Source organism: Zea mays, chromosome 1, assembly GCF_902167145.1.
Source record: "Zea mays cultivar B73 chromosome 1, Zm-B73-REFERENCE-NAM-5.0, whole genome shotgun sequence".
NCBI classification, from domain to species: domain Eukaryota; kingdom Viridiplantae; phylum Streptophyta; class Magnoliopsida; order Poales; family Poaceae; genus Zea; species Zea mays.
Genome location: NC_050096.1, coordinates 16,331,517 through 16,342,912, shown reverse-complemented (window position 1 = coordinate 16,342,912; position 11,396 = coordinate 16,331,517). Strand labels below are relative to the sequence as shown.

Sequence of the window (11,396 nt, the reverse complement as noted above, 5' to 3'; positions counted from 1 at the left end):
GAGCGGGGCTTGTAGTCCTTTCCTCTCCTTTGCTTGAGGATCTGACGAAAGATCTTAATGATAAGAGTCATCTCCTCGTTGTCGAGCTTGGAGGCGTCGATTGGTAGTCCACGTTCGCTTGCGCTCTTAATGATAAGAGCCTGGCAGAAACCCGAGAGTGGCCTATTCGCTTGCGCTTAGGCCTGGTGCATCCGGTGCACACCGAACACTATCTGGTGCGCTATTTTTCAGCACACTCTCAAGTCTTGCTCCAAATAAATTTGAGTCCTCAACTGAATTTCTTTTTTGGTTTGTGTTGAACCTTATGCACCTGAGATAAATGACATCTTGACAAACTAGTTAGTCCACGTGGTTTGTGATGGACGTCAAACACCAAAATCGATTATAGGAAATGATTAGATCAATTTTCCTTTCAAATATCTCATCAAACCTTGGGTTATGAACATCTACTCCATATCTCAATTTCTCAAACTCTAAAATATAAGACTCCAAACTATCTTACTGCCTTAAGGACATCAACCTCCTTAATGCCCTAGGATAAGCATTAAGGAGGTATGTGTGGTGGTTATTTCGATTATTCTCTTCTCATACTCTTCAAATGTGATTACAAGTATTTATAGACCCTAATCTAGACCTAACCGCCTGGTTCTATTACAAGGTTTGGAACCCTAACGGGCCAGCCCAACAGTACTTTCACTAATCCCTGCTCTTCAATCGACTTACTCAAATAACTGATACTCCCTAAAAGCACAAGAATCAGCAACACATACAACTCACATAGTGCTAACAGAACCCGACGGGATTCAGGTTGACGACGTGACGGCGGAACCCCCTTCGACCCCTGCTCCACGGGGAGACGTGGAGATGATGACCGAGGACGAGAAGGAGAAGGCCAGATTGTTTCTGCCTGATTTGAGGTGAGCGATAGATTCAACTGATCGATTTTGAGTTCTTATACCTTCACCCGGGCTCAGTTATTTACATTTCATCAAAGCTCCACATGCTAATTACCTTTACCTTGCTGTGAATGTGAAGGCGAAGCCCCACTTCTAGTTCGCGGGGTCCGGCTGTGGAGGAGATGACTTCGAATGAATCTGTTAGCAGTAATAGCATCTCAAACTTTAAATGGGGTGCAACCAATAGGCGGTCTCGGACGCAGTTTAGAGGACAAGGAGACACTGAGATTTCGGCTCCAGCCTTAATTGGAAGCTCAGACAAAGGGATTTCTGGCCTCTCTGCTGGCACCTCAAAGGAGAAGAAAGGCACTGAAGAAACTCGTAGTGCACAGAACACAGGAGGTCCTCTCAGTCTCAACATCATCGATGGTGTTACGTCAGGTTCTCCAGTACCTAGTGCAGTAACCCCTAACTACTCAAAACATGATTCCACAGATTTAGGGCTTATTAGTTCTTCATCAAGTCCAGTAACAAGCGCACAACGGCCACTCCCAAGCTCCAGCGTAGGCTCAAACTCAAGAGAATCAAAAAAGAGGTAATAAAAGATTAAATCTTTTGTGACATTTATTTATGGGACCTTTCTGCAAAACCTGGTGTGAAAGGTGTTCTTTTACATGTCATTTTGAAATGATGCATAGCCTATCTTTTTTGCTTTTCCTCAGGGATACCGCTTTGCATCCACTGATTTTCAAGGAAGCTGGCCTTCCAGATAATACTTTGTTGACTTACAAGTTGAAGAACGGAGAGGTGCTCTGGATATTTACGTCCTTTTTTACGTTCATCATAAATTGTAGCCCACTCTTAAGAGGATTCATGATTCACTGATTTTTGTAGGCACTACTGCAAGGGTATAAGCAGGGAGCAGGTATTGTCTGCAATTGTTGCAATCAAGAGGTACAAAACTAATAATCACTCAGGAATTGTGTTTCTTAGGGTGCAATTATTCTGTTTGATGACCAATAATTAAGGTTTTGCTGTTCCCTTCTGACTGTAGGTTTCCCCTTCGGAATTTGAAAAACACGCTGGCATGGGGAAAAGACGACAACCGTAAGTACCACCATTTTTTAGAAGAAATCGAGCTTATGCAAACTTATTACTTAGTAGAAGAACTAAAAGTTCAAAATGACATTCATTAACTTTTGTAATAATCTAGACTTAAAAAGAATTCTTGGGTGTTTGATTTTAGTTTTTAGTGGTGGAAATTTTATGTTTCAGGTATCAAAACATTTATACATCACAAGGATTAACACTCCATGATGTTGCTCTGCAACTGCATCATTTGAATTTGAATTCAAATGGATTTAGCAATGCTAGTGTTTCCAGCTTCAGTGACTACCCAAACCTTACTTCTTCAGGTAACTTAATGGGTGTTGTGTAATACGTATGCTGAGGATAGCAATGTCGTTTTCAAGCCAGTGCTCTCATATTCTTGGTGGCTTTACTATTATCATCCTTCATTTCTTTTGCTTTACTGCTTCCATTCTTGCTGTGCCAAGAGCTTGCAATGTCATCTACTGTTGTCTTGAGATGGATACAGTATTGTCGTATACCGTTTGTCATTTGCTCTAGATGGTGTTTTATCTGTATATAGAGATTTAAAGTTTAGCTTTTTTTCTAAATGAAGTTTCTTATTTCTTCTGCAATCATTGATGGCTCTGATGCTGGTTTTCCAAACCCTTTAAAGTTAAGTTATATTATGAACTGTGATTTGTTCCTTACCATCATTGTTTTTCCCACTTGCATGATTGCACTGCTGATTTACTATGTACAAGTGATTCCTCCAATTTTCTGTTCTTGTGTAAGCGGGTAGTCCACTTGGTTTATGTACTTTCTGTTGATACTGTACTTTTCAAACATCTTTATAAGTGAGCAGAGTAATAATAGTTATGCTCGACTTTCACATTGTCCAGACACAAGAACTGACTTTGTTGGCCACAGTATTCAGTAGGCCTTTTTTTGCTTCTTTCATGACAGAGTTTATTTTGAAGAATAAGTTATTTAGGTTTAAGATTGTATTACTTTTAGGCAAGGAGGGAGTGATCATAGAGCTTTATGTTTCAGCAAATAATTTGGAGTCTCTTTGTGCTGTGCCAATATAATCGGTTCTTTTTATCACAGGTTGTGGCAAAGAACCTTCTGTCAGTGGACCTATTGTCCCCCTGAAACGGACTTTACAAGAAAGAGTGGTCCAAACAGAGAGTTGCTATTTCTGTGGGTAAGATACTATCATAAGCATTTTTTATCGGTAGATTAATAGGACTATTAACTCTTTTGTATGAAAATTTGCATCTGTACATAATGTCAGGTATGGCCACACAGAGCTTGGAAAAATTGATCCAAACATGATTGTCTTCTGTAACCAGGTCTGTTCTGTTTATGCTTAGTGTGTCCAACGTATTGCCTTCAATAGATTGTTGCTTGTGAATTATGCCTTGTTGTTTGCAGTGTGAGAGACCATGCCACGTGAAATGTTACAATAGTAGAGTTGTAAAAAAGAAGGTTTGTGACCTTTTCATCACTTACATAGACGAAAGGAAGGCCTGGCATTGTGAAGGAATGAGCTGAATGGTTAGATTGAACATTTCAGGTGCCTCTGGAAATTTTGAAAGACTACTTGTGTTTTCACTTCTTGTGCTGCCAAGAATGTCAGTCACTTCGTGTCCGTCTAGAAGGAATGGAGAAGTGTGAAGAGATTGCCTTCCTTGGACGGATAAGATCCAATATTTGTTGGCGGCTTTTAAGTAGCGCTGACGCAAGTAGGGATGTTAAACTCTACTTGTCTCAGGTCATCGACATCTTCAAAGTAAGTTGTTCTTTAACTTATAAATTTTCTATCTGCCTATCAGTACCTTCTTGGTGTTAATGGCGCAAGGCAATCAGCCTCCCTGGCTGTTAGTGTATTAATATAGGAAGAGATACATGCATGGCGTATAGAAGGAGACGCAATAATAGGCAACAACCATGCCCAGAAAGGAGGCGCAGCTCCAACAGAATCAAGCGTATAATCAGGCGTACAAGCCTTACCTAACAAGGAGATATTTTCTATCTTAACACCCCCCTCAATCTGGACGTAGTGAAACTAAGTTCAGATTGTCTTGAAATTTACTCAATAATGTCATGGGAAGAGCCTTTGTCATGATATCTGCAACTTGATCCTTCGTCGAGATAGGACGGACCTCTAGCTGGTGTGAAGCAACACGCTCTCGGACGAAGTGATAGTCGACCTCCACATGTTTTGATCGGCGATGAAATACTGGATTAGCGCTCAAATATGTAGCACCAATATTGTCACACCATAGGACGGCAGCGTGGGATGAAGAAATGCCAAGTTCTCGTAGCAATACTTTAAGCCATATCACCTCAACCGTTCCATCTACGATGGCCTTATACTCTGCTTCCGTGCTCGATCGCGAGACAGTAGGTTGTTTGCGAGACCCCCAAGAAATAAGATTAGGTCCAATGTAAACAACATAACCCCCTGTACTTCGCCGATCATCAAGATTGCCAGCCCAATCTGCGTCGGAAAAAGCACTTAGGAGAGATGAATTACTCTTGGTGAGACAGAGGCCCATGGTAATAGTGCCATGTAGATATCGCAGAATCCGCTTAACGGCCACCCAGTGATCAACAGTGGGCGCTGTCATGAACTGACACACATGATTGACCGAGAAAGCAATATCTGGTCGTGTGAGCAGGATATATTGTAGAGCCCCGACGGCACTCCAATATCGTGTCGCGTCCTGAGTGGTGTACCGCCCTTCAGTTGCAATTTTTCAGTGGGCAACATCGGCGTGGAAACCGGCTTGGATGTAATCATATTAGTCCGAGTTAGAAGATCTTGAATATATTTGTGCTGACATAGTATGAGCCCATGTGATGTGTGGTGACATTCTATGCCGAGAAAATATGCCAAACGTCCCAGATCCTTGATTGCAAAATCAGCACGGAGTTGACTGAGGAGGTTATCAACAGTAGATGATGACGAGCTAATAATGATGATGTCATCTACATAAATCAATATATATATCTGTAGACCACCCTTATTCAGAATGAACAGAGAGACATCAGCCTTGGATGGTGAAAAACCCAGATCAATAAGTTTCTTGCTCAGACGAGAAAACCATGCACGAGGCGCCTGCTTCAATCCATATAGAGATTTATCCAATTTACCAATATAATCCGGATGAGTGGAATCAGTAAAACATGGTGGTTGCTTCATATAGACTTCATCAAGAAAACCATGGAGAAAAGCATTTTGAATATCAATCTGTCAAATAGCCCAATCTCGTGAGACAGCTAGAGAAAGCAGCAGGCGAATTGTAGTCGGTTTAACAACCAGACTAAAAGTCTCCTCATAATCAATTCCATACTGCTGCTTGAATCCTTTTGCCACTAGTCTGGCTTTATAGCGATCAATAGAGCCATCAGCTTTGTGCTTCAGCTTAAATACCCATTTGCAATCAATGACATTAAGACCCGGACGAGGCGGAACAAGATGCCAGGTCTTATTTTTGAGAAGGGCATGAAATTCATCAACCATAGCTTGGCGCAAAGAGCGTGCTTCATAGCAGTAATATGAGAAGTAGGCTCACGAGATGAAGAGCGAATCGCTGAATAGGTTACTGTACCGTCTGTCCGTATCTTCGGTTGGCGCAGATTATTACGGAGTCGAGTGCCATACGGATGTATAGGGGCCGTATTACCGTCAGGTTGTGCAGATGTTGGAACCAGATCACTTGACGTAGGTTGAGATGCACCAGAAAAGAAATCCAAGCCCTGAGAGACATCTGATGCATGCATGGTAGTTGCTGGAAGAGACATAGAATCAGTAGAGCCCGCCAGCTGTTTTGGTGGAGCACATGACGCATCTGGCTGAGCACTAGCTGTCCGCATGAGAGCTGGCACGCCTTCCAAAAATGAATCAATCACATTAGTAGTTTCCAAAGATGCATCAATCGCATTACGGGATCGCCTGAATTTGCATGTGGACTAGCCGCCACAGGTGCCTGCACAGAAGGAAGGAGCTCCGGATTTGCTGTATTTTCTGTCGCCGGAGGGTTAGCAGGTACAGATAACACATGATCACTTGCAATATAATTACTGTGATTTCCCAAATGCAACAGACGTAAATCATGCGAGGAGGAGGAAGGGTTGGGCTGAGATTGCTGGGAGAACAGTTTAAAGGAAAGACACCTTCATCAAATATAACATCCCTAGAAATATAGACACGCCCTGTGTCAATATCTAAGCACTTGTATCCTTTATGTAAAGCACTGTAGCCGATGAAAACACATTCCTTGGAGCGAAACGAAAGTTTGTGTTTATTATATGGTCACAAATTTGGCCAGCATGCACACCCAAAAATGCGAAGCATAGAGTAATTTGGGGTGGTATGAAAAAGACGCTCTATAGGAGTTTTGTTGTCAATAACTCTAGTAGGCATTCGATTGATAAGATAGGCGGCGGTGAGAAAAGCGTCATCCCAGAATTTAAGGGGGACATGGGCATGAGCAAGAAGAGTTAAACCAGTTTCAATGATATGACGATGTTTGCGTTCGGCGGATCCATTTTGTTGGTGGGTGTGAGGACATGATACTCGATGAGCAATGCCGAGAGATCGAAAAAAGGTATTGTGGATTTTTTGATATTCACCACCCCAATCAGATTGGACACATTTAATCTTAGTGCCCAAAAGACGTTCGGCATGGGCATGAAATTGTAGAAATATACTCGCAGCTTCAGAACGATCTCGCATGAGATAAACCCACGAAAATTTGCTAAAATCATCGATGAAACTAATGTAGTATTTATACCCTCCAACAGATGTTGGAGCAGGCCCCAAACATCAGAGAAAATAAGTTCCAAAGGACAAGTAGAGCGATGAACAGATGAATTATATGGTAATTGGTGACTCTTAGCAAGTTGACACGCATTACAGACTGAAGATTCTAGTTGTTTGGGACAAGAAATATTATTAACGTGCAAAATAGAGTTGACGACTTGACTAGATGGATGTCCTAGCCGCGCATGCCAATCGACACGAGTAATGGGTCGGCTCAAGAGGGCATGCTTAAGGTGGTTGACAGCCGAAGATGGTAGAGGGTAGAGGCCGTTCTTAGATTGTCCTTCCAGGAGCCTTCTCTTCGTCTGACGGTCCTTAATAGGAAAATAGGTTGGATGAAATTCAAAAAACACGTCGTTATCTTGTGTAAATTTATGGACAGAAAGAAGATGCTTGGAGATATCTGGGACATGCAATACATTACGTAGTGCAAGTGGGCGATCAACAGAATTAATTGTAGAATGACCAGTGTTTAAGATCTGCAAACTTGCACCGTTGCCGACTTGGACTTGCTCACCACCATGATAGTGTTCACGAAGCATCAGTCGGTCGAGATCACTAGTGATGTGATCTGTTGCTCCCGTGTCGACGTACCAATTTGGATCAATTTTGGTCGAGGAGGTGGCCGCCATTGCCGCCATGGGAGGATCAGTGCTGTAGCTGTCGTCATTCCTGTGCCAGCAACGGATGGCGGTATGACCCTCCTTGCCACAGATCTGGCAGGGCGGTCGTGCGTTTGAGCCACGACCACGATTGTCGCTGATGCGGGACGAAGGTCTAGCTCGGCCGCGCCAGCGGCCACGGGCACCACGCCCCCTGCCGCGGTCACCACGACCACCACGGCCTGCGTAGTTGGCAGACGATCCGAACGCAAGCTGATGGTCCATCTGATGTTTAATTTGCCTCGCCTCAAACGCCATGAGATAGGCATATACATCATCAAGCGAGATGGAGTCGCCCTTGGTTGTCATTGAAGTAACAAAGGGGTCATACTCGGCTGTCAAACCTGCAAGCAGATAAGCAATCACCTTGTCGTCGCGAAGAGAGGAACCAGCAGCAGCCATCTTAGTTGCCAGGCCCTTGATTTTGCGAAAGTAATCCGCCGCCGTCAGATCGAGTTTCTTTGCCGTGGCAAGCTCGACGCGGATCTAGAGAATACACGCTCGTGTGGAGGAAGCGAACTGCGTCTGTAAGGAATCCCAGACTTCCTTGGCAGTCGTGGCCATAACCACATCACGGAGGGAGTCCTCCGACATGGACGACAGCAATCCGCTCAGGAGTTGCTGGTCTTGATCATACCACTTGATATACGCAGGGTTGATAACTTGCGCAGCATCTGGCGCAGTGGACGCAGCGATCATCCGTGCTGGCGCCGGCTTGGTCCCATCGAGGAACCCGATCAACCTGCAGCTCCGCAGGTAGGGGAGAAGTTGAACACGCCATAGCAGGTTATTGCTCTTGTTTAGACGAATGGTTACCGCGTGATGGAGCGGCACCATGGGAGGTGTGGGCTGGGAAGAAAAATTGTCAGCCATGGTGATCTGAGGAGAGAAGGAAGACGTAAGGGAAGATGTGGTGGACGTGTTTGACATCTATTGGATCGATAGCTCTGGTACTATGTTAATGGCGCAAGGCAATCAGCCTCCCTGGCTGTTAGTGTATTAATATAGGAAGAGTACATGCATGGCGTATAGAAGGAGACACAATAATAGGCAACAACCATGCCCAGAAAGGAGGCGCAGCTCCAACAGAATCAAGCGTATAATCAGGCGTACAAGCCTTACCTAACAAGGAGATATTTTCTATCTTAACACTTGGCTGCTACAGTCTCACCTCGATCTCTGTACTTCATAGGATGCATTTTTGGAATCTACTGATGCGCACAGTGACATCTCAGATATGGTTTATGGGTATGTTCTTTCTTATTTTGCTAATTCTTGAGTGGGTTATGAGTGGGTCTATTGATCGGTCTGCGTTTGCCTTTAGTCCTTTTTTCATAGATTGGAATATGGAAACAATCTAAACTTCATTGTCGCAGAAAAAATAGAGAAGGAGAGAAGGATTTTCGAGGAATGTATTGTGTAGTGTTAACTGCAAGGTGATTCTTTTCCTTGCCAGGCCTGCTCTTCATTATTATGCCATTTTGTGTTCTTCTGGTCTGCATAATGGCGTCTATGAATTCAAATCCTTGCACTTGTATTGTACGGCGTGCAGACTTTACAAAAGAGAGCACACATATGAACCGTAGATTGTTAGCATTCTCAAATTGAGTTAGTATGACTTTTTTAGTATTGGTATTCTTACTTTTCCCCCATTTTGATTTTATTGCAGTACGCATGTTGTGTCTGCTGCGATTCTGAAAGTGCGCGTGGAACATGCTGCAGAACTGGTCCTTATTGCTACTCGTAGCGAGTGCAGAAAAAAGGTGGAAATGAAATTGAATCGCACACTCCATAGCTGATATTATCAATTATCTCATGTAATTAATATGATTTATTCTACATTTCTCACTCCTAAAAGAATAAGAAGGTCAAATGCATAACTAGAGAATGTTGATGAAACGCTGACATATGTATCTCCTAATAACCATCTGATACAGGTTTCTGCTGCAACTCCAAACAATAAATCATTTAATCAAGCATGAATCGTATACACTGGCAGATATTTTGTGTGCCATTTCACTTTACGCCCGGTTTGGATCATTAGAATTGAATTCCATTCTAATAATAGTAATTTAGGTATATATCAATTAAGCTAATTCAGTTTTATGCAAAATATATTTTTATACTATTATTAGCAAGATGTCGTAGATATTTATGTACTACATATTTACTATAGAGGAATGAGACGAAGAGTGTCATGTAAGTTACAGAATAGAAACAAGTTCTACTAATGTATAAAATCTTTTTCCATATTCCACCCCATGAATTTAAGATAGACTTATATCTGAACTTTGGAAAGTGGTGGAATGTCAAATTCCAAACTAAATAAGTTACTTTATTGAGTGAATTCCAATTCCTCTAAGATGATGGGATCCAAACGGCCCGTTATGTTAATTCTTAAATTCTTATATCTCATTTGTTTGCGTTCCTGATACTATGATGGATCTTATTGTTTGGAGTTTCTTCAGGGCTACTTCAGACTTCTCCTAGAGTCAATCGAGACAAATTTGAGAGCCTGTAATGTAAGCCTTCTTATGGCACCTGTTGACCCTGAAATGGCACAAATCTGGTCAGATAAACTCGGGTTCACCATTTTATCAGCCGATGAGGTAATCGTATTCTCTATTGCATATTCCTCTAGTTCATGGAATGATAACTTTGTTCAATTTTTTTTTGAACTAATACTAAGTAAATGTTCACTACTAGAAAAAGAACTTATCACTGTCACTTTTGAATAAGCGGCAATAATGCCATGCCAATTTGAACCGGTAGTGGTAAAAAAGAACAAATGTGTAGTTCTAGGATTCAAACTTGTGACCTTAATATTTTTCCTCAAGTGTCTATAGCATCTCAACTGTGCAATACTTGTGACTACTATATGACTGATGCGGTTCTTCCGAGTACTACAAATGTTGATTTTGTCTCCATTCAAGATTGTTTAACAGATCTGAGAACTTATATTGAACATTTGACATATAAACCATCCGCAATTTTAAAAAACTGCCAACTATCAAGTTTTACATCTCATTGAACTCTACAAATTTGGTATAATTTTTTTCTTGATACGACTTCATATAGAAATATGATTTTTTTTCATGCAATCCAAGTGAAAAGTACATTTCCATTACCGGTAACAATAATGCCTGACGGTGATGTTTTGTTTTTGGAGTAGTGATTGCAAATGTTTTCTTGTTTTGCTAATATAGATGGTATTATCACTCGTCGGTTTTTCTGTTGACAGAAGAAGTCCATGCTGGAGTCGCACCCTTTGGTGATGTTCAAGAACCTAGTCTTGGTGCAGAAACCACTTGCTTGAGCCAATTTAATTAATGTTTGATTATACTACTCTTTTCATCCTGAAATATAATTCGTTTTAGGCTAAACATACATTCATTATTTAAATTATGAGTGTAGTTTGTATGCATGTCTATATTTCATGGTTATTTTTTCTTAAACACGAAGGAGAGCTGTGCATCATTAAATTAAGAGAAGAAAACAGTCTAAAATGGACCAAAGTTATGAACCGCCTTTTTAACATTTAAGCGTTGAAACGAACGTTGAAAAGTCTTTTCAGACTTGACATAGAACTTCAAATATAGAATAAGTTCATATATAAGTTGAGTACTTGAGTTCACAAACCAAATAGCATAAAAGTAAACAGATCAAGTTTAACCACACAAGTTTAACCATACAAGTTATAACTTGTATCTATGATCAGTAATCATCATCCAACACATCAATATCAAGACCTAAAAGAATGATTTACTGTGACTCATGATTGTGAGCAAAATCAAAATAGAGCCTAAAACATTGATCTCATATGGCCAGATTACTCACCAAATGACCAAATGGAGCAACTGTCAGTTTGTAACTGTTTGAATTAGAACCTTGGTGCTTCACTGTCACTGGAGGATGGTGGAGGGAGGAGGCAGAGAA

At 41.6% G+C, this 11,396-nt stretch overlaps 1 protein-coding gene across 5 annotated transcripts; it reads left to right on the top strand.

Annotated features, from left to right (window-relative positions):
• The first annotated feature begins 649 nt into the window (after positions 1-649).
• LOC100193685 (uncharacterized) lies at positions 650-10,915 on the top strand. 5 transcript variants are annotated; one of them, XM_008656493.4, is made up of 16 exons: positions 650-917; positions 1,036-1,298; positions 1,392-1,491; positions 1,619-1,703; positions 1,791-1,850; positions 1,951-2,003; positions 2,172-2,311; positions 3,075-3,171; positions 3,262-3,319; positions 3,402-3,455; positions 3,544-3,759; positions 8,653-8,708; positions 8,837-8,896; positions 9,130-9,223; positions 9,929-10,069; positions 10,702-10,915. In XM_008656493.4, the coding sequence occupies exons 1-16, from the start codon at positions 865-867 to the stop codon at positions 10,774-10,776; spliced, it is 1,605 nt and encodes a 534-aa protein (XP_008654715.1). In that variant the 5' UTR covers positions 650-864; the 3' UTR covers positions 10,777-10,915. The 5 variants fall into 5 exon arrangements, 3 of the variants coding, with proteins under 3 accessions (XP_008654715.1, XP_020399232.1, NP_001132249.1); XR_004852644.1 differs by having other exon boundaries at positions 652-917; positions 1,036-1,491; positions 8,785-8,896; XM_020543643.3 differs by having other exon boundaries at positions 652-917; positions 1,036-1,491; positions 10,667-10,915.
• The last annotated feature ends 481 nt before the right edge of the window (positions 10,916-11,396 follow it).